This window comes from Aquarana catesbeiana, linkage group LG12 (genome assembly GCF_042186555.1).
Source record: "Aquarana catesbeiana isolate 2022-GZ linkage group LG12, ASM4218655v1, whole genome shotgun sequence".
NCBI lineage: Eukaryota > Metazoa > Chordata > Amphibia > Anura > Ranidae > Aquarana > Aquarana catesbeiana.
In genome coordinates this window covers 55683481-55711443 of record NC_133335.1, presented here as the reverse complement: position 1 = coordinate 55711443, position 27963 = coordinate 55683481, and the positions used below count along the sequence as shown (strand labels likewise).

The 27963-nt window shown below is 42.4% G+C and overlaps 1 protein-coding gene across 1 annotated transcript in view; it reads left to right on the top strand.

The window, feature by feature from the left end:
- Positions 1 to 23590: 23590 nt before the first annotated feature.
- The window catches only part of LOC141114255 (lysozyme C-like), a 44471-nt gene continuing 40098 nt past the window's right edge, over positions 23591 to 27963 (top strand). Inside the window, exon 1 of the mRNA XM_073607839.1 lies at positions 23591 to 23774. Within this exon, the coding sequence (XP_073463940.1) occupies positions 23636 to 23774 (139 nt within the window). The 5' untranslated portion in view covers positions 23591 to 23635. The remainder of the gene's footprint in view (positions 23775 to 27963) is intronic.

Genomic DNA, 27963 nt, shown 5'->3' with positions numbered 1-27963 from the left:
TTCTTCCCACAAATAGAGCTTTCTTTTGATGGTATTTGATCACCTCTGCCGTTTTTATTTTTTGCGCTATACACGGAAAAAGACCGAAAATTTTGAAAAAAAATGATATTTTCTACTTTTTGTTCTAAAAAAAATCCAATAAACTCAATTTTAGTCATACATTTAGGCCAAAATGTATTCGGCCACATGTCTTTGGTAGAAAAAATGTCAATAAGTGTATATTTATTGGTTTGCGCAAAAGTTATAGCGCCTACAAACTAGGGTACATTTTCTGGAATTTACACAGCCTTTAATTTATGACTGCCTATGTCGTTTCTTGAGGTGCTAAAATGGCAGGGCAGTACAAAACCCCCACAAATGACCCCATTTTGGAAAGTAGACACCCCAAGGAATTTGCTGAGAGGCATGTTGAGCCCATTGAATATTCATTTTTTTTGTCCCAAGTGATTGAATAATGACAAAAAAAAAAAAAAATTACAAAAAGTTGTCACTAAATGATATATTGCTCACACAGGCCATGGACATATGTGGAATTGCACCCCAAAATACATTTAACTGCTTCTCCTGAGTATGGGGATACCACATGTGTGGGACTTTTTGGGAGCCTAGCCGCGTACGGGGCCCACGAAAACCAATCACTGCCTTCAGGATTTCTAAGGGCGTACATTTTTGATTTTACTCCTCACTACCTATCACAGTTTTGAAGGCCATAAAATGCCCAGATGGCATAAAACCCCCCCAAATGACCCCATTTTGGAAAGTAGACACCCCAAGCTATTTGCTTTGAGGCATGTTGAGTCCTTGCTGGTCAATATTGATCCTTTCAAGCAACATTGTCTGCACCATGATGGACTAGGTAACAGACTTCTTTCCAGCAGTCTTGCCTATGCTCTGATACATCTCATAGCCTTCATTTTTTTCGTTTTCCTGATTTTTTTCTTTCTTGTCCTTTTACATCGTATACAGGACGTACCGTAATTCCCATCCCTCTTAACCCCAGGACAGGTATTACATACCTGTGAATGTGCTGCTATGAGAATTTCTCTCTACAGCTGATATTACTAAGTAAGTACAGGCATAATTACCCTATATGGCTCTAGTTACCAATAGCAACACCCCTAATGTTATTCATTCCTTTAATTAGGCTTGGTCTAATTGGATTGCAGACTTGGTTCAATTTTGATGTTTTTTCCCTGGCTGTGTGCACACACCTACTACAGGCACCTCGTGACCTTGTTTCTCTACGGTTTTTAAACATACATGTAAGTTTGCACTCTCCCTTCTAGAGATATAGATACATTTATTCATATTTATATATATACATTTTACGTATTTTTTTAATACAATGCACAGATGTGCAATCCTCTATCCCTAGATTATCATTACAAGTGCATTATGACTTATGGCTATCTCTACATTCCTTTGCCAGGTCTACTGTATGCCCCCTGCAGGCATAATTTACGGCGCGACCTGCCCGCTCCCCTGCGGGGATCCCCTCGGGTGGCTGTGTTCCCCCTTCCCCTCTCCTCCCTCCCCTCTCGGGCACTGACGCCCCAGGTATGTTTGCATTACCGGTATTGTGTGTGGAGCCTATGGTCGCATGAATGTCCAGCCACAATTTTAACTCTTTACTGTCTATATCATGCAGTGTTTGGTCAAATTATTGCCCTCACCATGTTTTTCATGTTTATCACACAGAACTGTTTTATTTATTTATCTTATGAGCTCCTGTTCCCTGAAGAAGCCAATGTCTTGGCGAAACATGTAGGAAATCGAGCCCTCCTCCTTCAACGGCCATTTTCCATCTGGCCCACTCTACCATCCCTAGGGTCACTTACAGTACATGTACCCATAATCTTCTTTTAAGTATAACATGAATTGTCTGTAATGTATATTTTGTCTATGTTAGATTATCAATAAATTTTGTATTTTTGTGCTTTTTACACTTTTTCTCGCTTATTCCTTTCTGAGAAATCTTTTTGACTATAGCACCGCCATAATCCCCCGTCCACATACCCAATAAATATTTGATTATTTTGGGGATGAGGTGCTGTATCCCTTGGTACCATCTAGCCACCCCTACACTTTTTGAGTAATACAAGCTTTAATGCTTATGGTCCTCTTGGCTAGTTTTGGTCCCTGATATATTTATCTTAATACTCCCATTATATATAATCCATATTTGTTAAACACAACTCTTCTTTTCCCTTTTGTGTATTTTCAACAAATCCATTGCCTTTTGTCATTTACATGCTACTTTGGCAAGCTGTATCCTCTCTTATCTTCACCTTGTCTTTAATGTGACATATTATTGGAATATACGTATACTTGTTTATTTCTTTTGTGTCATTTTAGGATTGTTCTTCTTCCTTTTTGCAGGACCCCAGGTGGAGCCATGGCAGACTTCTGCGGAGAGGCCTGGGAGGGTCTCATGACCCGTATCCAGGCATCCCAAAACGCTTCCACCATAACCGACGCTGAACTAGATAGGGCATTTATCAGACTACAACGTCTCTTGGAAAAAAAAGTCAGAATTTACTGGCATAAAACCTACTTTGAAAAATATGCGGAACATAAAATAATTCCCTGGGGATTAAGAATACAACTTTTCCCCAATATTAAAAAAATTAATGACACATTAAAGACATCCTGGGAAAGCAATCTCATATCATGCTCTCTCAACATGCTCTCCATGCTGTGCCATGAATATACCACCGAGCTGACACAACTTGATGTTGCAATCAATCGATGGTACACAGACCACGCCCTCGGCCTCTCCTCCCCCAGGTATAGCAAGCGGGACAAAACCCTGCGTGCACACCTGGAGGAGTACACACTCACGACTATCAATGATAAAGAAAGCAAATTCTTGAGAGACCTAGCGGCCCATGAAAATGGCTACGCCTACAATTGGGACAACGCCAAGGAAACCAAACCTAGTAACAAACCTTTTTCCACTAACATACCTACCTCGAACAATCATGCCTCTAACAATCTATCTGCTTCTTTTTCATCCAGCACCTCCACTGTATACCAAGATCTGACGCAGGAACAATTGGCAAAAAGAAGAAAAGGTGATCTATCGGCCATGTCCTCGGAGTCACTACACCGCACACTAGGACCTACTTCTCTTCTGCATCCACCAACAGGTCATTCCAAGACCGCTCACGTATCCACTCCTTTCACTAAAGCACAACCTAAGTCATCAGCGATCCCCAAATCATCCACCACCAAGACACTTGCAGGCACAACGGCACCTTCGCACTCTCAAATGCACACTACCTCTCGGAGGGTAAGTGAACCCACCATCACTTCCATGTTTCCAGCTAACTCTGCTGTGGCAGACCCTAAACTTGCACCTATTTTTTTAGGACAGGGCCAGGACTCCCTTCCAAGCCCATCCCCCGATCCACACCCACAAACGTCAATGATCCAGGTAGATCAACCTCCCCTGATGTAATTAATCTATCCTCCATTCCACTTAACGTGGATCAGATCCATGTGCTTCAACTAGGTCTCACATTCTGTCCTTCTAATGACTTCGATAAATTTGCCTTTATCAAAGACGTGCATCTTTTTGCACGTAAACTTCTCTTTAAAGTGATCTATGACAAATCTCAATCTAGTATTGTACCTGCTCAGAATGCGCATTCAAATCCCCCCCAACAGGTCCCTACCTTAGCGGAAATACAAGCCCTTGAAGAATTAATGTCACTTTGGGAGGAGGGTTGCACTGATGGCGATGACTTTCTTGATCTTACTGATCCTGAGGCCACCGCCCTTGGTGCTCCTTTCCCCCCCCCTGCTTCCTTCAAACCTAAATCCATGAATTTTCCAAATCTTTCTACAAACCCCAATATATGGGCTTTTGTACAACAGGTCACCAATACCATCGAAAGCCTAAACCTCAACTTTGCATATCCCTCCAACCTAACTCCGGCTCATATTAGGGCTATCAAATCCTTACAAAACCATCCCGAACTCACCATCAAGCCAGCCGATAAGGGTGGCAACGTGGTGGTGATGGATGTGTCCTTTTACGAACAAATGTGCCTTGATATTTTAAACAATCGTGAGTGGTATAGACCAATCTCTAAATCACTCATTGATCATTACATATCCGAATACCAACAGTTGATATTTGCAGCTCACCAAATAGGCATCATAGACTCCAACACATGGAAGTTTCTTAATGTGAAAGAACCCACTACCCCTACCTTCTATTCCCTTCCCAAATTGCACAAATCCCTTGACCACCCACCTGGTCGTCCAATCGTCTCTGGCCGTCAATGCCTCACAGAATCTGCCAGTGCACTGGTAGATAAATATTTGGCACCCCATGTTGTAGCTCTGCCCTCATATATAAAGGATACTATCCATCTCCTTCGTATATTAGATGGCCAATCCCTGCCCAGTGGCACATGGTTGGTAGCCCTTGATGTGGAGAGTTTGTACAACATAATTCCTCACAATAGAGGCATCTCAGTTATTAACAAACTCATTCGAGCTAGAGGTCCCCAATATGATAAATACGGGGACTTTGTTCTCGAACTACTGAGGTTCATACTCACACGTAATTATTTCATGTTTGGCTCCTCCCACTTCCTCCAGGTGCAGGGTGTGGCTATGGGGACCAAGTGTGCCCCTGCCTATGCCAACCTGTACCTGGGGGGGTGGGAGAGGGAACTCTTTGATCCGACTTACTTCAACCCCCACCTGTCCAGGATTATATCCTGGTACAGGTATATTGATGACATACTGCTGTTTTGGGCTGGTACCAAGGAAGAATTATCTTCATTTGTACAAAGCCTTACTAAAAATACATATAACCTGAGGTTCACCATGGAGTGTAGCCAATCGCAGATCCATTTTCTGGACCTCCAGATTGGTGTACAACCCAACGGTCAAGTCTACACTACTCTATACCGTAAACCCTCTTCGGGCAATACAATCCTACACGCCCAGAGTGCCCACCCTGAGCCTCTCCTTAAAAGTATTCCATACAGCCAATATGTTGGGATCAAACGTAACTGTACCCGTGAGGATGATTTTTTCAGGGCGGCACATGACCTCTATAATAGACTCTTAGACAGAGGCTACAGTCACTCTTTGTTAAAAAAAGCATTCCATAAGGCAAAGAAACTTAACCGGAAAGATTTGGTTTTTCCCGATAAACCATTGGACTCCAAACAACCCACACGACTTATTACCCAATTCTCTAATCAGCATATCCAAATCAAAGATGTTCTTAAACAATTTTGGCCTCTACTCACATCTGACCCTATCATTGCCAAACACATCAACACATACCCTGAGAACCATCGGCAGATTGGATGAGGCGACACCTTGGCCCCTCCCATTCCAGGGCTGTTCGCCTCCCCATTCGCCACACGGTCCGTACGCTCTGAGCATGCGCGCGCGGTGCATGATGGAACACGTAGTTCCGAGGCACCGTGCAGTGCGCAGCTGTGGATACCCCTCGTTAAGCGTCCGCACACCTGATCATTATCTGATCAGGCGTGGGGGGCATACAAGTAACCGGCCAGTCCCTCAGTTCCTTGTTGGACGAGGGTCGTGCCTGTATCTGCTCTGCACACAGCTACAAGGTAAACTCCTGTCTTTCAAAATACTTTGATTTCATGTTTTCCACATGAATTACTTACTATGCTCTTACACATCTCTTAGGATCCACCTTGGACCTGTCCTTTACCTTGCTGGTCAATATTGATCCTTTCAAGCAACATTGTCTGCACCATGATGGACTAGGTAACAGACTTCTTTCCAGCAGTCTTGCCTATGCTCTGATACATCTCATAGCCTTCATTTTTTTCGTTTTCCTGATTTTTTTCTTTCTTGTCCTTTTACATCGTATACAGGACGTACCGTAATTCCCATCCCTCTTAACCCCAGGACAGGTATTACATACCTGTGAATGTGCTGCTATGAGAATTTCTCTCTACAGCTGATATTACTAAGTAAGTACAGGCATAATTACCCTATATGGCTCTAGTTACCAATAGCAACACCCCTAATGTTATTCATTCCTTTAATTAGACTTGGTCTAATTGGATTGCAGACTTGGTTCAATTTTGATGTTTTTTCCCTGGCTGTGTGCACACACCTACTACAGGCACCTCGTGACCTTGTTTCTCTACGGTTTTTAAACATACATGTAAGTTTGCACTCTCCCTTCTAGAGATATAGATACATTTATTCATATTTATATATATATACATTTTACGTATTTTTTTAATACAATGCACAGATGTGCAATCCTCTATCCCTAGATTATCATTACAAGTGCATTATGACTACTGTATGCCCCCTGCAGGCATAATTTACGGCGCGACCTGCTCGCTCCCCTGCGGGGATCCCCTCGGGTGGCTGTGTTCCCCCTTCCCCTCTCCTCCCTCCCCTCTCGGGCACTGACGCCCCAGGTATGTTTGCATTACCGGTATTGTGTGTGGAGCCTATGGTCGCATGAATGTCCAGCCACAATTTTAACTCTTTACTGTCTATATCATGCAGTGTTTGGTCAAATTATTGCCCTCACCATGTTTTTCATGTTTATCACACAGAACTGTTTTATTTATTTATCTTATGAGCTCCTGTTCCCTGAAGAAGCCAATGTCTTGGCGAAACATGTAGGAAATCGAGCCCTCCTCCTTCAACGGCCATTTTCCATCTGGCCCACTCTACCATCCCTAGGGTCACTTACAGTACATGTACCCATAATCTTCTTTTAAGTATAACATGAATTGTCTGTAATGTATATTTTGTCTATGTTAGATTATCAATAAATTTTGTATTTTTGTGCTTTTTACACTTTTTCTCGCTTATTCCTTTCTGAGAAATCTTTTTGACTATAGCACCGCCATAATCCCCCGTCCACATACCCAATAAATATTTGAGTCCATGGAATGTTTTATATTTTGACACAAGTTGCAGGAAAGTGACAAATTTTTTTTTTTTTTTGCACAAAGTTGTCACTAAATGATATATTGCTCACACAGGCCATGGGCATATGTGGAATTGCACCCCAAAATACATTTAGCTGCTTCTCCTGAGTATGGGGATACCACATGTGTGGGACTTTTTGGGAGCCTAGCCGCGTACGGGGCCCCGAAAACCAATCAGTGCCTTCAGGATTTCTAAGGGCGTACATTTTTGATTTTACTCCTCACTACCTATCACAGTTTCGGAGGCCATGGAATGCCCAGGTGGCACAAACCCCCCCAAATGACCCCATTTTGGAAAGTAGACACCCCAAGCTATTTGCTGAGAGGCATGGTGAGTATTTTGCAGCTCTCATTTGTTTTTGAAAATAAAGAAAGACGAGAAAAAAAAATTTTTTTTTCTTTTTTCAATTTTCAAAACTTTGTGACAAAAAGTGAGGTCTGCAAAATACTCACTATACCTCTCATCAAATAGCTTGGGGTGTCTACTTTCCAAAATGGGGTCATTTGGGGGGGTTTTTTGCCACCTGGGCATTCCATGGCCTCCGAGACTGTGATAGGCAGTGAAGAGTGAAATCAAAAATTTACGGCCTTAGAAAGCCTGAAGGCGGTGCTTGGTTTTCGGGGTCCCGTACGCGGCTAGGCTCCCAAAAAGTCTCACACATGTGGTATCCCCGTACTCAGGAGAAGCAACAGAATGTATTTTGGGGTGTAATTTCACATATTCCCATGGCATGTTTGAGCAATATATCATTTAGTGACAACTTTGCGCAAAAAAAAATAAAAAAAATAAAAAATTGTCTCTTTCCCGCAACTTGTGTCACAATATAAAATATTCCATGGACTCGACATGCCTCTCAGCAAATAGCTTGGGGTGTCTACTTTCCAAAATGGGGTCATTTGGGGGGGTTTTGAACTGTCCTGGCATTTTATGCACAACATCTAGAAGCTTATGTCACACATCACACACTCTTCTAACCACTTGAAGACAAAGCCCTTTCTGACACTTTTTGATTACATAAAAAAATAATTTTTTTTTGCAAGAAAATTACTTTGAACCCCCAAAAATTATATATTTTTTTAAAGCAAATGCCCTACAGATTAAAATGGTGGGTGTTTCATTTTTTTTTTTCACACAGTATTTGCGCAGCGATTTTTCAAACGCATTTTTTTGGGGAAAAAACACACTTTTTTAAATTTTAATGCACTAAAACACACTATATTGCCCAAATGTTTGATGAAATAAAAAAGATGATCTTAGGCCGAGTACATGGATACCAAACATGACATGCTTTAAAATTGCGCACAAACGTGCAGTGGCGACAAACTAAATACATTTTTAAAAGCCTTTAAAAGCCTTTACAGGTTACCACTTTAGATTTACAGAGGAGGTCTACTGCTAAAATTACTGCCCTCGATCTGACGTTCGCTGTGATACCTCACATGCATGGTGCAATTGCTGTTTACATTTGACGCCAGACCGACGCTTGCGTTCGCCTTAGCGCGAGAGCAGGGGGGACAGGGGTGCTTTTTTTTTTTTTTTTTTTTTTTCTTTATTATTATTATTTTTTTATCTTATTTTTAAACTGTTCCTTTCATTTTTTTTTTTTAAATCATTTTTATTGTTATCTCAGGGAATGTAAATATCCCCTAGCATAGCAATAGGTAGTGACAGGTACTCTTTTTTGCAAAAATTGGGGTCTATTAGACCCTAGATTTCTCCTCTGCCCTCAAAGCATCTGACCACACCAAGATCGGTGTGATAAAATGCTTTCCCAATTTCCCAATGGCGCTGTTTACATCCGGCGAAATCTAAGTCATAAAATGCTCGTAGCTTCCGGTTTCTTAGTCCATAGAGATGTTTGGAGCCACTCTGGTCTCTGATCAGCTCTATGGTCAGCTGGCTGAATCACCGGCTGCATTCTCAGGTTCCCTGTTGAGACAGGAGAGCCAGAGAAAAACACGGAAGACGTGGGGGGGGGGGGCATTCCCTCCCACTGCTTGTAAAAGCAGTCTAGAGGCTAATTAGCTGCTAGGATTGCTTTTACATGAAAGCCAATTGCTGGCTGAAAAGAATGATACCAAGATGATACCTAAACCTGCAGGCATCATTCTGGTATAACCACTCAAAGTCGTGAATGGCGTACCTGAAGACAAAAAAATGGTTAACAATAAAGCACAGTAAACGGTAAGGTATAAAAAATTGCATATCTGAAAAGCAAACATGATAAAACATAACAACAATAAAACATTGCAGAATAGAATACAGTAAAAAAGAGCAGAACAATAGAGAGAGAATAGAGAGAGAGAACAATAAAACAACAACTATTTTTTTTTTATTTTATATTTTTGTTTGTGTTTTTTTTTTTTTTTACACTTTTTTTTGTAACTAACTTTTATAACTGTAACCGGTTCCAGGTTCGGGTCTCTCAAAATGCGATGGCATCTTGGGAGACCCTGTGAAAGTGTGCCTAGTCTGTGCAATGCTGTACCCTACGCTAATACTCAACTAGTGAATGGTAGTGTTCAAAACATTCACCAATGCAAAGACCAGGATTGTCAGGACAGGAGGGACAATAATAGAGGGTGTCACGCCTATATCCGCGCTTGCTGCAGACACGACATCTTTTTTGGGGGGGTTCGTTGGGTAGGGGTACTCGGGAGGACATAAAGAAAATGCCTCTCATGCAGCCGACTGCATTTGGTTGGGGATGTGAATGGGGGAAGTACGGGCGCTGCAGAAGTGGTGGGTTCCCAATTAGGATTGGCGAATGCAGCAGGAAGGGCACTATGGGCACGACGGGCCTGTGTTTGTCTTCTTGGTGGCAGCGGGACACTACTTGTGCTTGCCACCTCACCAGCTTGAACTGCATTTATGGGACTCGCCATGTCACCAAGTGTTACTGCAGTGCTGGTTTGACTACGACCAGGGTGTACTAGGCTGCTGGTGCTTGCCAGTTCACCAAAACGCTACCAAAAAAACTGTTAGCGATCGCAGGGATCAGGCCTGACTCTGCGAACGCTGCAGTTATGCGTTTAGTGTTTTGTAAGTGTCAGTGATCGATCGATACTGCACTTGGGTGGGCTGGGCCGGGCGGAGGGGCAAAACGCAGGTGCTAGCAGGTATCTGGGCTGATCCCGCTAACACTGCGTTTGTGGGAACCCTAAACTGCTGGGGACGCTAGTATAGATCTGATCGGATCAGATATTGATGCGTTCAGATACTATACCACTAAGGGAGGTGTACGGTGCGTGCGTGGGTGTTAGCGGTACTGGCGCTAACCTGACGCTGCCTGGGGCTGGTGCTTGCCAGTTCACCAAAACGCTACCAAGAAAACTTTTAGCGATCGCAGGGATCAGGCCTGACTCTGTGAACGCTGCAGTTATGCGTTTAGTGTTTTGTAAGTGACAGTGATCGATCGATACTGCACTTGGGCTGGGCCGGGTGGAGGGGAAGAACGCAGGTGCTAGCGGGTATCTGGGCTGATCCCGCTAATACTGCGTTTTTGGGAAGCCTAAACTGCTGGGGACGCTAGTATAGATCTGATCGGATCAGATATTGATCCGTACAGATACTATACCACTAAGGGAGGCGTATGCTGCGTGCGTGGGTGTTAGCGGTACTGGCGCTAATCTGACGCTGCCTGGGGCGACGCATATCACCGCCGGGCGATCAGGGGGCTAAACCTTTATTAGGTAATAAACGGCGGGTCCCCTGACACTATAAAAAATAAACGAACTAACCAGCGTCACCCGTAACGGTTATACGGTGATCAGTGGTGAAAGGGTTAACTAGGGGGCAATCAAGGGGTTAAAACATTTATTAGGTAGTATATGGGGGTCCCTGTCACTATAAAACGCTGACGGCGAACCTAAATATTTACGTTCCTAACTAGCGTCACCAGCGACACTAATACAGCGATCAGAAAAATGATCGCTTAGTGACACTGGTGACAGGGGGTGATCAAGGGGTTAAAACTTTATTAGGGGGGGTTAGGGGGGTATCCTAGACCTAAAGGGGGGTAATATTCACTGCCCTAACACTGTAACTGTCACAAACTGACACCATGCAGTAATCAGAAAAAAATAAATAAATAAATAAAAAATACTGCTTGCTGTCTGTTTGTGACAGGGGGGGGGTGATTGGGGGGGATCGGGGGGCGATCGGGGGGGGATCGGGGGTGTAAAGTATGCCTGGCATGTTCTACTGTGTGTGTTTGTGTGTGTTGTGCACTTACAAGTCTTCTCTCCTCGGCGCTGGACGGAAACTGCCAAGCCGAGGAGAGATGACATCACATCCTCTGCCTGTGTGAAACTACACACAGGCAGGGGAGGATTCCGATTGGCTGGGAGCGATCGCGAGGGGGGGGCCACGATCGGATGGTCTCCCCCTCGCCTCCCGACGCTCCCAGTCAAATGCCAACCGCCGCTGGCACCGGGGGGGGGTCCGATCGGACCCCCCGCCCGCGGGAGGCAGATCACGTACAGGTACGTGATTCTGCCTGCCCGTGCCATTCTGCCGACGTATATATACGTTAGGCGGTCGGCAAGTGGTTAAGGGACGTGTTTTGGGGGTGCAACCCCTTCCTCTCAGCTACTTTATTATTGAGGATGGGGTTGCACCCCTCAAAACGCGTCCATTGATCTCCCGTGATGGCAGATAGCACATGTTGACACACTGTGTGCATCCTCAAAATTTGGCTTTTCTTGAATATGTCAAAAAATAAGTGAAATTTTGAGATTACAAAAAGCACAAAAGAGGGAAGGGATTTGGAGGTGTTTCAAACTCGCCCTAAAACATCAATGATGTTCTTCATTTTTTTTTGAACATCATTGATGTTTTTCTGGATGTTTTCCAAGTCCCTTTTACACCCCATGATCTCCCCGATCAGGATCTGTGCACTTTCACTGGTGAAATGACCTGGATCCACAACATCACGATCACCTAAAAATATAGAAACAAAAACATACCTGAGCCTGTGGTCGCAGACACCTGTTGTGGTGACTATTTCCACCACGTCTCCCTCCTTCTCCTCTGCTTGTCTTTGGTGGATTTCACCTTCTCCCTGAGGTGGGGGGTCTCTGGTCTTCACGGGTGAGTGGTGTCATCCGAGTCTTTTCTCCCCTATGTAAAAAAAATTATGTATACTTAGCACACAGATATTTGATGATAGAAAGAGGAATATGAAACATTGTTTGGAAGTGGGGTACAATTGTCAGTTTCAAGATGAAGAAATATTTTTTCTTGTGTCCCACACAAGTAGTGCTCCAGCGTCCAGATGTGTAAACAGCTGCTGAGTGTCCTCTTCTTACACAGAATCTAGTTTGCATTACATTCTACTTACAAACACATCTAGACACCAAAATTATTTGAATAGAAATAGGCCAGAAAAAATGTCTTCAAATGCATATGGCCAAAACAATGGTGTTTTCTAGGCCTAACAAACAATGTTTCAGACGAACGAACAATGTGCCCATGAACATGAAAGTTGCCATTTTAAACTGTACAACAGTTAAGAAAAGCACATGGAGCAGCACGAACGTAATAAAAAGAAAGAATAGGAACACAGCACAACTACTTACTTTTTTGCAGCACTCTCCTGATCCTTCTGTACTGCTCATGCTCCCTTAATTTCAGGTCCGACCACCGCTTCCTGAGCTGATCCTTGGATCGTCATACCCCAAAATTCCGGTGCAGACTTTTGACCACTTTCGCCATGATCTTGGCCTTTTTGACATTGGGGTTGGGATAAGGTCCATACTTCCCGCCTTCTTCAGGATGTCGACCATCTCCAACATCTCCCCAAAGGACATTTGAGGCCTTAAATCGTCTCCTCCTGGATCTGGACGTTTCAGGCTCTGGGCTTTCCTCCTCCTCCTCCTCATTGGTGTAATTATGAGACACCTGCTCTGTCTCCGCCATGTGCTCTTCCCCACTGCGCCGAACGAGAAGGGGCGGGGAATAGACTAGAAAGAACGCCAGGGGCGGGCTGAGTTTCATGCATGCGCAGTGTATATAAAGTGCAACACGTGTGCGTCTTACGTACGATCTATGAGCGGAGGAAGGAGTATCGGAGGCGCCGATCATGATAACGAAGGTAAGATTTAAATTTTGGCCTATACTGCTTCTAGATTGAGGCCTCTATTTGTTTAGAAGATTTTAGGCTGACATTAGGGTTTGTCTTGTGTTGTGTCTTGCAGTGAAAATGGATCTAGTCAATGATCATGACTTTATGCCAATCTTCATAGATATGTTCAGGGAGCTGCCCTGTCTATGGCAGATAAACCACCCTGAATATAAGAACCAAACAAAGAGGAAGGCAGCGCTGGATAATTTGCTGCAATTTGTGAAGCCGGTGATCCCCACGGCAGACATCACCTATCTGAAGGTTCTAATTGGTGGCATGAGGAGCACTTATCTAAGGGAGCGCAAGAAGGTCCAGGATTCCCAGACATCAGGAGCTGCAGATGACATTTATCTCCCCAGGCTGTGGTACTATGACAAACTGCATTTTCTGGCAGGTCAGACGGAACCCAGGCCAGCACTTTCCACTCTTCCTTCCACGCTTCCTTCCCCCCCATCTGAGGCTTCTGACGTCCAACCTGGGCCTTCCAGGCAGCGACATGTGGAGGAGCCCAGGTTGTGCCAGGTATAGCATTCTTCTAAATATTGCTGGTTGTCCAATCAATGATGTTAAATAGATGTTAGTTTGGAGTACTAATTTATGATTGTGATTGATGATGCAAAAACTAAAACCATGTCCCTTTTTCATACACAGGGAAGTCTCAGCCAGGAGGTGGCCGGGCCAAGCAGGCTGCCTGATATCCAGGTCCCTCCCCTCCGCCTTCAAAGACAAAGTGGCAGGAAGAGGAGTAACCTGGAGGAGGCTGCCATAGGCCTCTTTTGGAAGGCTACACAGGCCCTCAGAACACCCCACAGTGTGGAGGAGGACTTTGCTGCCATAACTGCCTGCAAAATGATGCAGATGGAGGAGGGCCAACGACTCCTATGTGAGTTTTTAATTTTGGAAGCTCTAAATAAGGGTTTGAGTGGCCAACTCACATGTGAAACCCACATTTGTCAGCTCACACATGGTCCTCCTCCTCCTCCTCCAGGTCCTACTCCTACTCCTGCCACACCTCCAACACCAGAGCCACAGCCGGGAAGGAAGCGTGGAAGGAAGACCAGAGAGTGATGGCCTGGGTACAGTCTGGTCTGGCAAAAGATGCAGGCTCTTGTATGACCACAGCCTGGGGACATACATGTCATCTGCTGCTTTCACGATCTCTTGGACTTCTGGACCAGACTGCACTCCCTTAGATATGGACTCCTCAGGCCACCAATTTTGCTGTAAAATCATTGATGTCTGCCCTGGGGGTCAAAGGCTTTGCCAATTTCAGCTGTTCCTCCAGCGTTTCCTTCCTCTTTATTTGGCTCTGAGCCCTTAATAAAGGAATTTTTTTTCAATTATACTTGCCTATGTGTGTTTTTCTTCAAAAAGGACAGTATGTTTGTGAGGAGGCAGGTACATTTCAAATATACAATGTGAAATTAACAAGGGACACCAAACAACCTCCTTGAGATTAAATAATACAAGATAATAATGGTGTTGTGGTAACTTGACACACAAAACACACACAGAAATATTCTGTATGTAAAATCCAAAAAAAAAAATTAACAACACGATCAGGCTTGAAAACAATACAAACAAAAAAAAAAAAAAAAATATCTTTTTTGTCAGATGTGACAAATTAAAATATATTGAGCGAATCACGATAAATAATAAAGAAAGAAGTTTGTGAGAAGTCTGTGTGAATATGAGCAGCAAAACTACTTCATTCTTCTAGCATTATAAATAAGAAGAACAGAGTGCGCTGTATTAAACAATTTAAAACATTGTAGTGTGACGAAAGTGCTATATCCATTCCGAACGCTAATTTTACCAGACTGAGCTGTTCCGTCTCGGAATTTCTTCTGAGCATGCGTGGCACTTTGTGCGTCGGAATTGGCCACAAACGGTCGGAATTGACACAATCGGATTTTGTTGTCGAAAAATTTTATAGCCTGCTCTCAAACTTTGTGTGTCGGAAAATCCGATAGAAACGGTCCGATGGAGCCCACACACGGTCGGAATTTCCGACAATACGCTCCGATCGCACATTTTCCATCGGAAAATCCGACCGTGTGTACAGGGCATAAGTGCAGCTAACTGACTCGGCTGCCTACTCTATCAAATGACACTGTCTCTCTGTCTATCTCTCTCCACCGCCGCAACTCACTACACAAGGCCACCACACAGGCAGCCTTATATAGTGTGGGTCATGTACTAAACCCCCTGAGCCATAATTGGCCAAAGCCACCCTGGCTTTGGCTAATTACGGCTCTCTGTACAGACGGCGTTGTGATTGGCCAAGCATGTGGGTCATGGTGCATGCTTGGCCAATCATCAGCCAGCAATGCACTATGATGCCGCAGTGAATTATGGGCCATGATGCGCTACTCGAATTTGTCGCAAACAGCCCATAACTTTCGCAATTCCACGAACGATCGAACATGCGATGTTCGAGTCGAACATGGGTTCGACTCAAGCTCATCCCTTGTCTCCACTGATGCTTTATTATCACCAATCCTTGTTTCCCTAAAACCCCCAAATTTTCAAAATCCAATTGTCATTAGAACAGAAAGTGAGGTGAAATCTTCTGAACAGGGGCACAGACAGCAGCACAAATGTTACAAGGGTGATGATAACCCTTCCCTATGTTATCCAAAAAGCTTAAAAATTGATTTTTTGGCTGGAGTTACACTTAAAAAATGTACCTGATCCAAATTACAAACAGATTCAACTTAAGAACAAACCTACAGTCCCTGTCTTGTTTGCACCGCCTGTATACTGCTGTTCAGATTATATAGGGCCTGGGGGCCCCACGCCTTTTCTTTTTCTAATTTGGGTGTGGGGTTCCCCTTAATATCCATACAAGACCCAAAGGGCGTGGTAATGGGCTGGGGGGTTACTCATGCCGTTTTTCTCAATAACTTTCCTCCATATTGCCTTGACCCGCCATTACATTACAGCCGCAAGCAGTTTTATCCACTGCCGGACCGCCGCACGCCGATGTACGTCCCTACTTTGGGGACGGATATCGTTGTTATGGCAGCAGCTAGCTGCCATAACCCCAGTATCCCCGTGTTCGGCCGGCGGTCTGGTACAAAATAAAAGTGGTCTCTGCGGCGGATTCAGTGCAAAATCACTTTTTTCGGAGGTGGGAGAGGCCCCCCCTCCCGCCGCGATCCGGTGCCCTCCGCCGCTTACCAGAGCCGTCGGCAGCGTCGGAGGCGATCACGTCTATCCCCTGGGCTGACATGGAGACGAGTGAGGGGAAGATGGCCCCCACCCGTCTCCATGACACTGCAGGGCGGAAGCGAGGTCAAAACATCTCTTCCGCCCATAGCTCTTAAAAAGGGCCAATTTATTTTGTTTATTTTTTTAAATGGCAAATTATTTTTTTTTATATTGCATTTTAGTGTAAATGAGATCTGAGGTCTTTTTGACCCCAGATCTCATATTTAAGAGGTCCTGTCATACTTTTTTTCTATTACAAGGGATGTTTACATTCCTTGTAATAGGAATAAAATTGGCACTTTTTTTTAAAAACAGTGTAAAAATAAAAAGTAAAAGGTAAAATAAATAAGGAAAAAAAAATTTAAAACGCACTCCGTCCCGCCAAGCTCGCGTGCAGAAGCGAACGCATACGTGACTAGTGCCCGCATATGAAAACGGTGTTCAGACCACACATGTGAGGTATCGCCGTGATCGGTAGAGTGAGAGCAATAATTCTAGCCCTATACCTCCTCTGTAAAGCAAAACATGCAACCGGTAGAATTTTTTAAATGTCACCTATGGAGATTTTAAAGGGTAACAGTTTGTCGCCATTCCACGAGCGGGCGCAATTTTGAAGCGTGACATGTTGGGTATCAATTTACTCGGCGTAACATTATCTTTCAAAATATTTAAAAAAAATGGGCTAACTTTACTGTTGTCTTATTTTTTTAATTCAAAAAATGTATTTTTTTTTTAAAAGTGCGCTTGTAAGCCCACTGCGTGGTGTGACAGAAAGTATTGCAAAATATTCTCTAGGATGTTAGAAAAAAAATGTACAATGTTTGGGGGTTCTAAGTAATTTTCTAGCAAAAAACCTGTTTATAACTTGTAAACACCACATCTAAAAAAGAGGCCTGGTCTTAAAGTGGTTAAATGACTTTTATTCCTTTAGAAATGTCATTTTGTGCAGGGACTGTTCTAAACACGGGAAACATGCGCCACTTTACAGGCATACTATAGCCACCCCCCAGGTACGCTATTTAAAGGTATATTTACTTTTATTTTTTCACTTTAAGCATCATTAAAATCACTACTCCCGAAAAAACTTCCATTTTTAAAACTTTCTTTTGCATTGATACCCGGGTCCCCAAACCCTTTTTAGGACAATAACTTGTATATTAGTCTTTAAAATTCGCACTTTTGATTTCTCACGTTCGAGTCCCATAGGCTTTAACAGTGTTCGAATGTTCATGCAAACTTTCAGTCCGTTAGCATGTTCTGGATGCGAACCGAACCGGGGGGGTGTTCGGCTCATCCCTATTATGCGATACAAGGTGGAGTACATACAGGAATGATGGGTTGAACCATTTCCTGTAACAAGGAATTTCTTTGTCAGTTTAATTGTCAATTGTCAGAGGACTTAAAAACATGTTTAGATGTGACAGTTTAAGGCTAAGGCTCGATTCACACTAATCCGTTTTTTTATGCATTTTGCATTTTGCAGAAATACAGGGAAATTTTTTAACATGGGTTCCTATGGGACATGTTCACATCAATGCATTTTTTTGCCTCTGCGTTTTTGGAAAGGGTCGGGGACTTCCCGCAAAATGAAGCGTTTTGCATGTAATAGAATTCAATGGACCCACATCCAAAACGCAAGTACCATGTTTTTACCGCGATTTTGCCACGATTAGTTTTTTTTTATTTCTTTTTTTTTACACTGTATATAGTTGGTTGCTAAGGAGGGGGCCGGGAAGCCGGCCGCCGTGTCCTTAACAACCGATGAGTCATCAGCTGTCAGCTGGTTTCCCACTCAATGTAAAAGAAAAATGCCGGCTAAAAAAAAAAATTGTGAAACAAACAGCGTGGGGTTCCCCCCCCAGGTCCATACCAGGCCCTTGGGTGTAGCATGGATTCGGAGGGGACCCACACACACCAACATTTTTTTTAAAAATGGCGTGGGGGTTCCCCCAAAATCCATACCAGAGCCTTATCCGAGCATGCAGCCTGACAGGTCAGGAAAGGGAGGGGACGAGCGAGCGCCGCCCCCTCCTGAACCATACCAGGCCGCATGCCCTCAACATGGGGGGATGGGTGCTTTGGGGCAGGGGGGCTCTGCGCCCCCCACCCCAAAGCACCTTGCCCCCATGTTGATGGGGACAAGGGCCTCTTCCCGACAACCCTTGCCCGGTGGTTTTGGGGATTGCGGGCAGGGGGCTTATCGGAATCTGGAAGCCCCCTTTAACAAGGGGGCCCCAGATCCTGGCCCCCCCATGTGAATGAGTATCGGGTACATTGTACCCCTATCCATTCACTAAAAAAAAGTAGTGTAGTGTTAAAAAATACAGTAGACAGTTTTTGACAAGTCTTTTATTAAAAATCTTCTTCTCCGCTTCTTCCTCCGGTCTTCCTCCATCTTCTCCCGCATCTTCATCCTCCGGTCTTCTCCGTCTCCCCCTGCTTCTTCTTGCGCTCATCTTCTGTCTTCTTTGTCCGGTGTTCTTCTTCCTTTGCTGCCACTCCCGCCGCCGACCCTCCTCCGATGCTGCATCCCGCTGATTTGTCAGCGCCGATGTCCTGCATTTCTTAAATAACGATGGGGCGTGGCAATCTTATTATGTCATCCGGAGGCCATGCCCCCTTGTGACATCACCGCCCAGGGCATGATGTGTCCGTGACATCCCAAGATGTTATATTTCTCCTGAAAAATGATCGACCATTGTATATATCAAACAATTTCATCCAAACTAACAGGTCCTCTTTGAGGTCAGCTGTCAATCTGATATGCGAAAAAGGAGATTTCAGGCCGGACCTAGCTACAGTGCCTTACAAAAGTATTCCCCCCCTTGGCATTTTTTGAAGCAAGCAACAAATAGGACAAAATAACAGAAAAAGTCAATGTGCATAACTATTCACCCCCTAAAGTCAATACTTTGTAGAGCCACCTTTTGCAGCTATCACAGCTCCAAGTCGCTTTGGATAAGTCTCTATGAGCTTGCCACAGCTTACCACTGGGATTTTTGCCCATTACTCCTTGCAAAACTGCTCCAGCTCCTTCAAGTTGGATGGATGTGAACAGCAATCTTTAAGTCTGACCACAGATTTTCTATTGGATTGAGGTCTGGGCTTTGACTAGGCCATTCCAACACATTTACATGTTTCCCCTTAAACCACTTTAACAGTGTTGCTTTAACAGTGTGTTTGGGGTCATTGTCCTGCTGGAAGGTGAACCTCTGTCCTAGCCTCAAATGACACACAGAGTGGTACAGGTTTTGCTCAAGAATATACCAGTATTTAGCGCAATCCATCTTTCCCTCAACTCTGACCAGTGTCCTACTCCTGACTGCTGAAAAACATCCCCACAGCATGATGCTGCCACCACCATGTTTCACTGTGGGGATGGTGTTCTTTGGGTGAAGTGATGTGTCGTGTTTGCGCCAGACATAGCATTTTTTTGATGGCCAAAAAGTTCAATTTTAGTCTCACCAGACCAGAGCACTTTCCTCCATACATTTTGGGAGTCTCCCGCATGCCTTTTTCGCAAACTCAAAACGCGCCATTTTGTTTTATGCTGAAAGTGATGGCTTTCTTCTGGCCACTCTGCCATAAAGCCCAACTCTATGGAGCATACGGCTTATTGACATCCTATGTACAGATACCCCAGTCTCTGCTGTGGAACTCTGCAGCTCCTCCAGGATTACCTTAGGTCTCTGTGCTGCCTCTCTGATTAATGCCCTCCTTGCCCTGTCCATGAGTTTTGGTGTGAGGCTGTCTTTTTGCAGGTTTACTGTTGTGCCATGTTCTTTTCCATTTGGTTTGGTTGATGGTGCTCCTAGGGATCATCAAAGATTTGGATATTTTTTTATAACCTAACCTTGACTTGTACTTCTCAACAGCACTGTCCCTTACTTGTTTGGAGAGTTCCTTGGTCTTCATGGCAGTGTTTGGTTAGTGGTGCCTCTTGCTTAGGTGTTGCAGCCTTTGGGGCCTTTCAAAAAGGTGTGTATATATAATGACAGATCATGTGACACTTAGATTGCACACAGGTGTACATCATTTCACTAATTATGTGACTTCTGAAGGTAATTGGTTGCACCAGAGCTTTTGATGGGCTTCATAACAAAGGGGGCGAATACATACGCACATGCCAATTATCAGTTTTTTATTTCTGAAAAATAGTTTTATGTATATATTTTATTAATTTTACTTCACCAACTTAGACTATTGTGTTCTGATCCATCACATATCATTCAGATTAAAAAAAAAACATTGAACTAAAGGCTGTAATGTAACAAAATAGGTAAAAAGCCAAGGGGGGGGGGGGGTGAATACTTTTGCAAGGCACTGTAATTATAATAATGAGGAGATACAGAATGTCAGCTTGATACAGAAAAAATATCATTTTATACAGTTGTGCTTTGCTTTAACCACTTGCCGACCAGGCCTTTTCTGGAACTTTTTGTTTACAAGTTTTAACCGCTTGCCGACCGCCGCTTTATTTACTGATTTACGTCGGCAGAATGGCACGGGCAGACAAAAGGGTGTACCTATACATCCCTTTAAATTTTCTGCCCAACGGGAGTAGACGCACAGCCGCGGGAGCGTGCCCGCGGGTCCCGGGAACACGAAGTTTACCGGTGGTTCGTGATTGCGGCAAGGAGAGGGAGAATGGGGAGATGCTAAAAATTATAATAAAAATGACAGAAATCTATCCCCTATTTTGTAGACGCTATAACTTTTGAGCAAATCAATCAATATACATTTATTGCTATTTTTTTTTACCAAAAATATGTAGAAGAATACATATCGGCCTAAACTGTGGAAGAAATTTGTTTTTTTATATATTTTTTGGGGATATTTATTATAGCAAAAAGTAAAAAATATTGCTTTCAAAATTGTCACTCTTTTTTTGTTTATAGCACAAAAAATAAAAACCACAGAGGTGATCAAATACCACCAAAAGAAAGCTCTATTTGTGGGAAAAAAAGGACGTCAATTTTGTTTGGGTACAACATCGCACAACTGCGCAATTGTCAGGTAAAGCAACGCAGTGAGGAATCGCAAAAATTGCTCTGGTCAGGAAGGGGGTAAATTCTTCCTGGGATGAAGTGGTTAATTAGTATTTTTTTCTAGAAAATTGCTTAGAACCCCCAAACATTTTTTTTTTTTTTTATCAGAGACCCTAGAGAATAAAATGACGGTCATTGCAATATTTTATGTCACACTGTATTTGAGCAGCGGTCTTTCAAACGCATTTTTTTGGAAAAAATACACTTTAATGAATTTTAAAAAACACAATAGTTATCCCAATTATTTCATATAATATGAAAGATGATGTTACACCGTGTAAATAGATACCCAATATGTCATGCTTTAAAATTGCAAATGCTCGTGGAATGGCGACAAACTACGTTACTTAAAAATCTACATAGGCGACGCTTTAATATTGTTTACAGGTTACCAGTTTAGAGTTACAGAGGAGGTCTTGCACTAGAAGTATTGCTCTTGCTCTAATGATTGTGGTGATACCTCACATTTGTGGTGTGAACACCGTTTACATATGCAGGAGTGACTTACATATGTGTTTGTTTCTGCACATCAGCACGGAGGGATGAGGCGCTTTACTTTTTTTTTTTTCATATTTATTTTACTTTTTATTTTTACACTGACCCTTTATTTTTTTTTTTTTATCACTTCTTTTTCTAGTACAAGGAATTTATTGAGAGACCTGGGGTCAAAAAGACTCCAGTTCTCTCGTTTATCTTAAAAAGCAAAAGAGAAAAAAAAAATATTTTGACACTTGACACATGTCTTTAAGCCCAAGAACCAGAAGTGACGTCGGAGGTTGCTCCAGTCCTCCAAGGGCACAGAGCCAAGTGGGGGCTATCTTGACTCGACTTCCTGCCTAGCCATCAGCCACATCAAATAGGTTCCGGGCTTACCGATGGCTCCGGTAAGCTCGGAAACGACCAGGAAGCAGTGGGGGGGGGGGGGGGCACCTCTCCTGCCGCCTATAAAAGTGATCTTGCAGTGAATCCACCACTGGGATCACTTTTATCGGAAAGCCGTCTGCCTAACGAAAAATAGATACTGGGTTTATGGTATCTAGTTGCAGCCATAACCCTGATATTTAACATCAAATACATGACGTAAAAAAGTAAACTAAACAATAAAATACAGTAAACTCATAGTGGTTCTAACTGCTCACTATTTTATCCAAAACTAAAAAAAAGGTTTTGTCTTTAGTTATACTTAGTGGTGTCATCCTTTAGGTTATAGTATGTTGTCCTTTGGTTGCAAGAGGTGCTCTCTGCTCTGTAGCTGGGCTGGCTCTCGTTAGTGCGAGTCAGCTGCTCTGTCATTGAGCTCACATCGAGCTCTATATTGCCACTTCTGACTGCTTCATGTATGTGCGCCCCTCGTGTGTGCTGTACAGCTCTGGTATGCCCCTGCCTTGCGATACTTGATATGTACTGTATCTAAGGTCTACATGTACACATAACACCCTATGCGTTAAAAATACATGGTTACTGTTCCATTAAAGGACCACTGTTGGACTGTATCACTTTTGTTCCTTACTGAGCTACAAAATAGTAAATACAAGAGACTAAGTGCTGGTTCACAAAGTCGCCCGACTCTGAAGCCGCCCCGTAAAGCGCGACTTCAGCGCGGCTTGCAAAACGACTTCTGTATAGAAGTCAATGCAACCCGCTCTGAAGTCGCCCCCAAAGTAGTACAATAACCTTTTTCTAAGTCGGAGCGACTTGAGTCGCTCCTATTAGAACAGTTCCATTGTACAGAATGGAGCATGATTTGTCAGGCTGACAGGTTACCCCTGTGTGAACCTAAAGGTTGGCTGAATTGTTTCCCCCTCACAACACAGCTTGTTCCCAGATGGGATGTCCGAGGGTGTCAGATGATCCTCCTAACCCTGAACTCAACCATTGAAATGGATTGCAATGTCTACATGTTTGTTATTATTGTTTTTCCATTTCCATTTGAAAAAGAAAATGTTTTGAAGCCAGTGCATGTAGACAGGAAATAACTGCAAGGGGTTACAGGAGATCAGCAGTGCTGATATGCAACAAAAAATGAAAGAAAGGAAAAACTCTTTTATTTAAAACATTTTCTTTGGCAAACCAAATGTCATTCAGTTAGGGCTAATGTAAACGAAGACCGTGGGGAAAACTGTCACACCTAAACATGTTTTTTTTTAGTTCTCTTGCAAAACTGACAATTAAAGAACTTCCTTATTACGGGAAATGGTTCAACCCATCATTCCTGTATGTACTCCACCTTGTATTGCATAATGATAACTCAATATATTCCCCGGAAATCAAAGCTCAATCAGACCTCACCATGGCTCTACAGAAGATCATCGCTTTCTCCCTGCTCATTGGGGCTGTCAGCAGTAAGACTATAGACCGTTGTACTTTTATTGATGAGCTAGAGAAAGTTTCAGATCTAATTGGCTATAAGGAATATACAGCGGGGGACTGTAAGTAATCTTCCACATATTTTGATTTCCATAGCTATTTTTGTTCTGTAATTATAATAATGGAGGTACAGAATTACTATTACTATTACAAATAGCTTGATACAGAAAAAATATAATTTTATGCAGTTGTGCTTTGCTTTAATCATTTGTCGACCAGGCCTTTTCTGGAACTTTTTGATTACAAGTTCTAATTAGTATTTTTTGCTAGAAAATTGCTTAGAACCCCAAAACATTTTTTTTTTAGCAGAGACCCTAGAGAATAAAATGGCTGTAGTTGCAATATTTTATGCCACACTATAATTGAGCAGCGGTCTTTCAAACGCATTTTTTGGGGAAAAAATACACTTTAATGATTTAAAAAAACATAACACAATAGTTATCCCAATGATTTCATATAATGTGAAAGATGATGTTACGCCAAATAAATAGATACCCAATATGTCATGCTTTAAAATGGCACACGCTCATGGAATGGCGACAAACTACTTTACTTAAAAATCTACATAGGCGACGCTTTATTATTTTTTACAGGTTACCAGTTTAGAGTTACAGAGGAAGTCTTGCCCTAGAAGTATTGCTCTTGCTCTAATGAATGTGGCGATACCTCACATGTGTGGTTTGAACACCGTTTATATATGCAGGAGTAACTGACGTATGTGTCCGCTTCTGCGCATCAGCACAGAGAGATGAGGCGCTTTACTTTTTTCTTTTTTCAGATTTATTTTATTTTTTATTTTTACACTGTCCCTTTATTTTTTTTTTTTTTATCACTTCTATTTCTATTACAAGGAATTTATTGAGACCTGGGGTCAAAAAGACCCCAGTTCTCTCATTTATCCTTAAAAGCAAAAGAAAAAAAAAGAAAAAAAATTTGACACTTGACACGTCTTTAAGCCCAAGAACCAGAAGTGACATCGGAGGTCGCTCCAGTCCTCCAAGGGCATAGAGCCGAGTGAGGGCTATCTGGCCCTCACTCAACTTCCTGCCTAACCATCGGCCCCATCAAATCGGTGATGGGCTTACCGACGGCTCCGGTAAGCTCGGAAACAACCGGGGAGCAGCTGAGGGGGGTGGTGGGCACATCTCCTGCCACCTATAAAAGGGATCTTGCGACAAATCAGCCACTGGGATCACTTTTATTGGAAAGCCGTCTGCCTACCGAAGAATAAGATACTGGGTTTATGGCTTCTAACTGCGGCCATAACCCCGATATTTAACATCAAATACATGACGTAAAAAAGTACAATAAACAATAAAATACAGTAAACTCACAGTGGTTCTAACCGCTCACTATTTTATACAAAACTAAAAAAAATGTTTTGCCTTTAGTTATACTTAGTTTTGTCATCCTTTAGGTTATGTTGTCCTTTGGTTGATAAAACAGTTAAAAGATCAAGTATTCCGTGCTTAGGAAAAAAGAGGAACTGCAGCCCCCCCCCCGGCAAAGAATATCACCTAAGTGAAATTCAAAAAAACGAGATCCTATAATGGGGGAATTGGCGCTGTTCAAAAAGGTATTCAGTAAATATTAAATCCAATAGTCAAATACTAATAATGTGAATACAAAGGATTTAAAAACAATAAGTGTCCATATAGAAACTAAAGATAAAAAATTAAATAAATGACCATATAAAAGTCCAACAAGTGTTCCAAAAAATAGTGAAAAAAAATAGTGTTTACTCGGTGCTTCTCTTTCATACCATATAAGTGCCGCTTACCAGAACAGTTGGATCTCAAATTATAGAGATCAATTGCGCTCATGCGAATGTCAGCCAACACGGATAATCCTCTCCCCAGACTCCTCCAAACACTGCTCCTCTCCAATTGGACTGGCTGTTAAATGAAGGATCTCTCGTAGATATGGACCATCTGTCTCCAGGTTGTCTCAGGTACATAGGATAACAGAAGGAAGAGGCTTCATGGTGTAGTACTTCAAACGTATATTTATTGTAAAATATGTAGCACTTACATTCAGGAAAACTGTGAAAATCACAGTGGTATTACAGCCGTGGATCTTGCCAACAGGCTGATATTTGGTGATGTCAAGGAATGCTGCTCCGCCCGTCACGTTTCCCCATAAGATTATTAGATTGTAAGCTCTTCTGAGCAGGGCCCTCTTAATCCTCTTATATTTTATTGTATTATAACTGTATTGTCTCCCTTTTATATTGTAAAGTTTTGCGTAAACTGTTGGCGCTATATAAATCCTGAATAATAATAAAATAATAATAATAAGAGGCTTCAGCTGGGACTGAAGGCTCTTCCCAGGTGTCACACACCACGCACTAAATACTCATTGAGCAGGCGAGACACCGGATGAACCATTCCAGGCTCTTCCTGTGCCGTGTCATTCAGTTCAAAGAATGTTTTTTTCTAATCAACAAAATTATCTAAAAGATACTGATAAAAGACACATATGCTTCTACAACAGTATATGATTATATCGTAATTAAAATTCATATAGAATTCAATATAAAATATATTATCAATTAGTTACCATAAAAATTATACATTTTTACAGAAAAAAACCTATACATAAATAATCCGAACCAATAAATAAGGGAACATATAACATAATTCATTCATAAGAAGATATATAATTCCCCAAAAAAGGGGAGAGGGCAAACAAAGGTGAAATTGTCACCCCGATTCCCTTCATATTTAAGTTATTTTCATTAGTGATAATATATATGTTGTTATAAGCCAGGGAAAAAAAAGCATACAGTAATTTCCAATCTAATCAACCACTCATCTAAACTATGACTTATGAATGCATCTCACTGAATTGTACATGAATTGTGATGACGTGTACTATTTCCGTAATGGTCCTAGTTATTAGTAATGAATAATAATACTCCTAGGATATTATTTTTAAAAATTCTAAATATTTAAATTATAAAAATGTAAGCAAAAGCAAAAATTATGAAGACCAAAACAAGAAGTACATAATAGGCTTGATGACTCTTCAGCCCATTATTATTATTATTATTATTATTATTATACAGGATTTATATAGCGCCAACAGTTTGCGCAGCGCTTAACAAAATTACGGCAGACATTACAGTTACATTACAATTTGGTACAAGAGGAATCAGAGGGCCCTGCTCATTAGAGCTTACAATCTAGGAGGGAGGATCAATTGATACAAAAGGTAATAGCTGTGGGGATGAGCTAATGAAAGAAGTAAAACAGTGTATTAGTTAGAAGCAGGATAGGCTTCTTTAAAGAGAAGGGTTTTCAGGGATCGTCTAAAGATGGGTAGATTAGGGGACTGTAGGACAGATTGGGATAGGGAGTTCCAAAGGATGGGAGAAGCTCTGGAGAAATCCTGGATGCGAGTATGGGAGGAGGTGACAAGGGAGCTAGAGAGCAGGAGGTCTTGGGAGGACCAAAGAGAGCAGCTTGGTTGGTATTTTAGGACTAGGTTAGTGATATAGCTGGGGGCAGAGTTATGGATGGCTTTGTAAATGATTGTTAGCACTGAATTTTATTCGTTGGGTGAGTGTAAGCCAGTGGAGGGATTGGCAGAGAGGGGTGGAGGACACTGAATGGTTGGTAAGATGGAGACTTGCAGTGGCATTCATTATGGACTGAAGGGGGTGTAGCAATAACTCACGGTGGAGCTGCTGGTTTAAAGCGGGCTGTTACCGTCACCTTCGTTACCTCTATTTCACCAGAACCGGGTCTACACCAAACAATGTAGGCTCCGGACACTTGAGTATCTTTTCTTTTTTTTTTTTTTTTTTCTATTTTTTTTCTTTCCACTTCAGCGAAAATTTTCCGAGAGACATTATTTCAACTTTATGTGTCAAACTTTATCTCTTCTCCTTTTTCACATCATTGTGGATTGTTTCCGTCACATCTTTATTATTTTTCCCTTCTAGGATATTCTTAAATATTTTTAAAAACCGGCGACAAACCGCCTTCTATAATTATAAACCCTATTATTATCTTATTCTCTCTCAGTTCCTCTTATTTCCCCCCACCCCCCCTCCCCCTCCCCTGTGTCTGGTCCGTTCCTTTATGTTATTTATTTATCCACTTGGCTCTGCACCTGTTCTTTCTTTTATCCTATCTAAATAAATATCCGAGACTTTGTAGTTTTTCCAACTTTCCCATCTACTATTATCCCCTTTCTCTCCTCCTTCCATTTTGTAGTGATAATCTATTTCCTTTAGCCAGTTTCTAA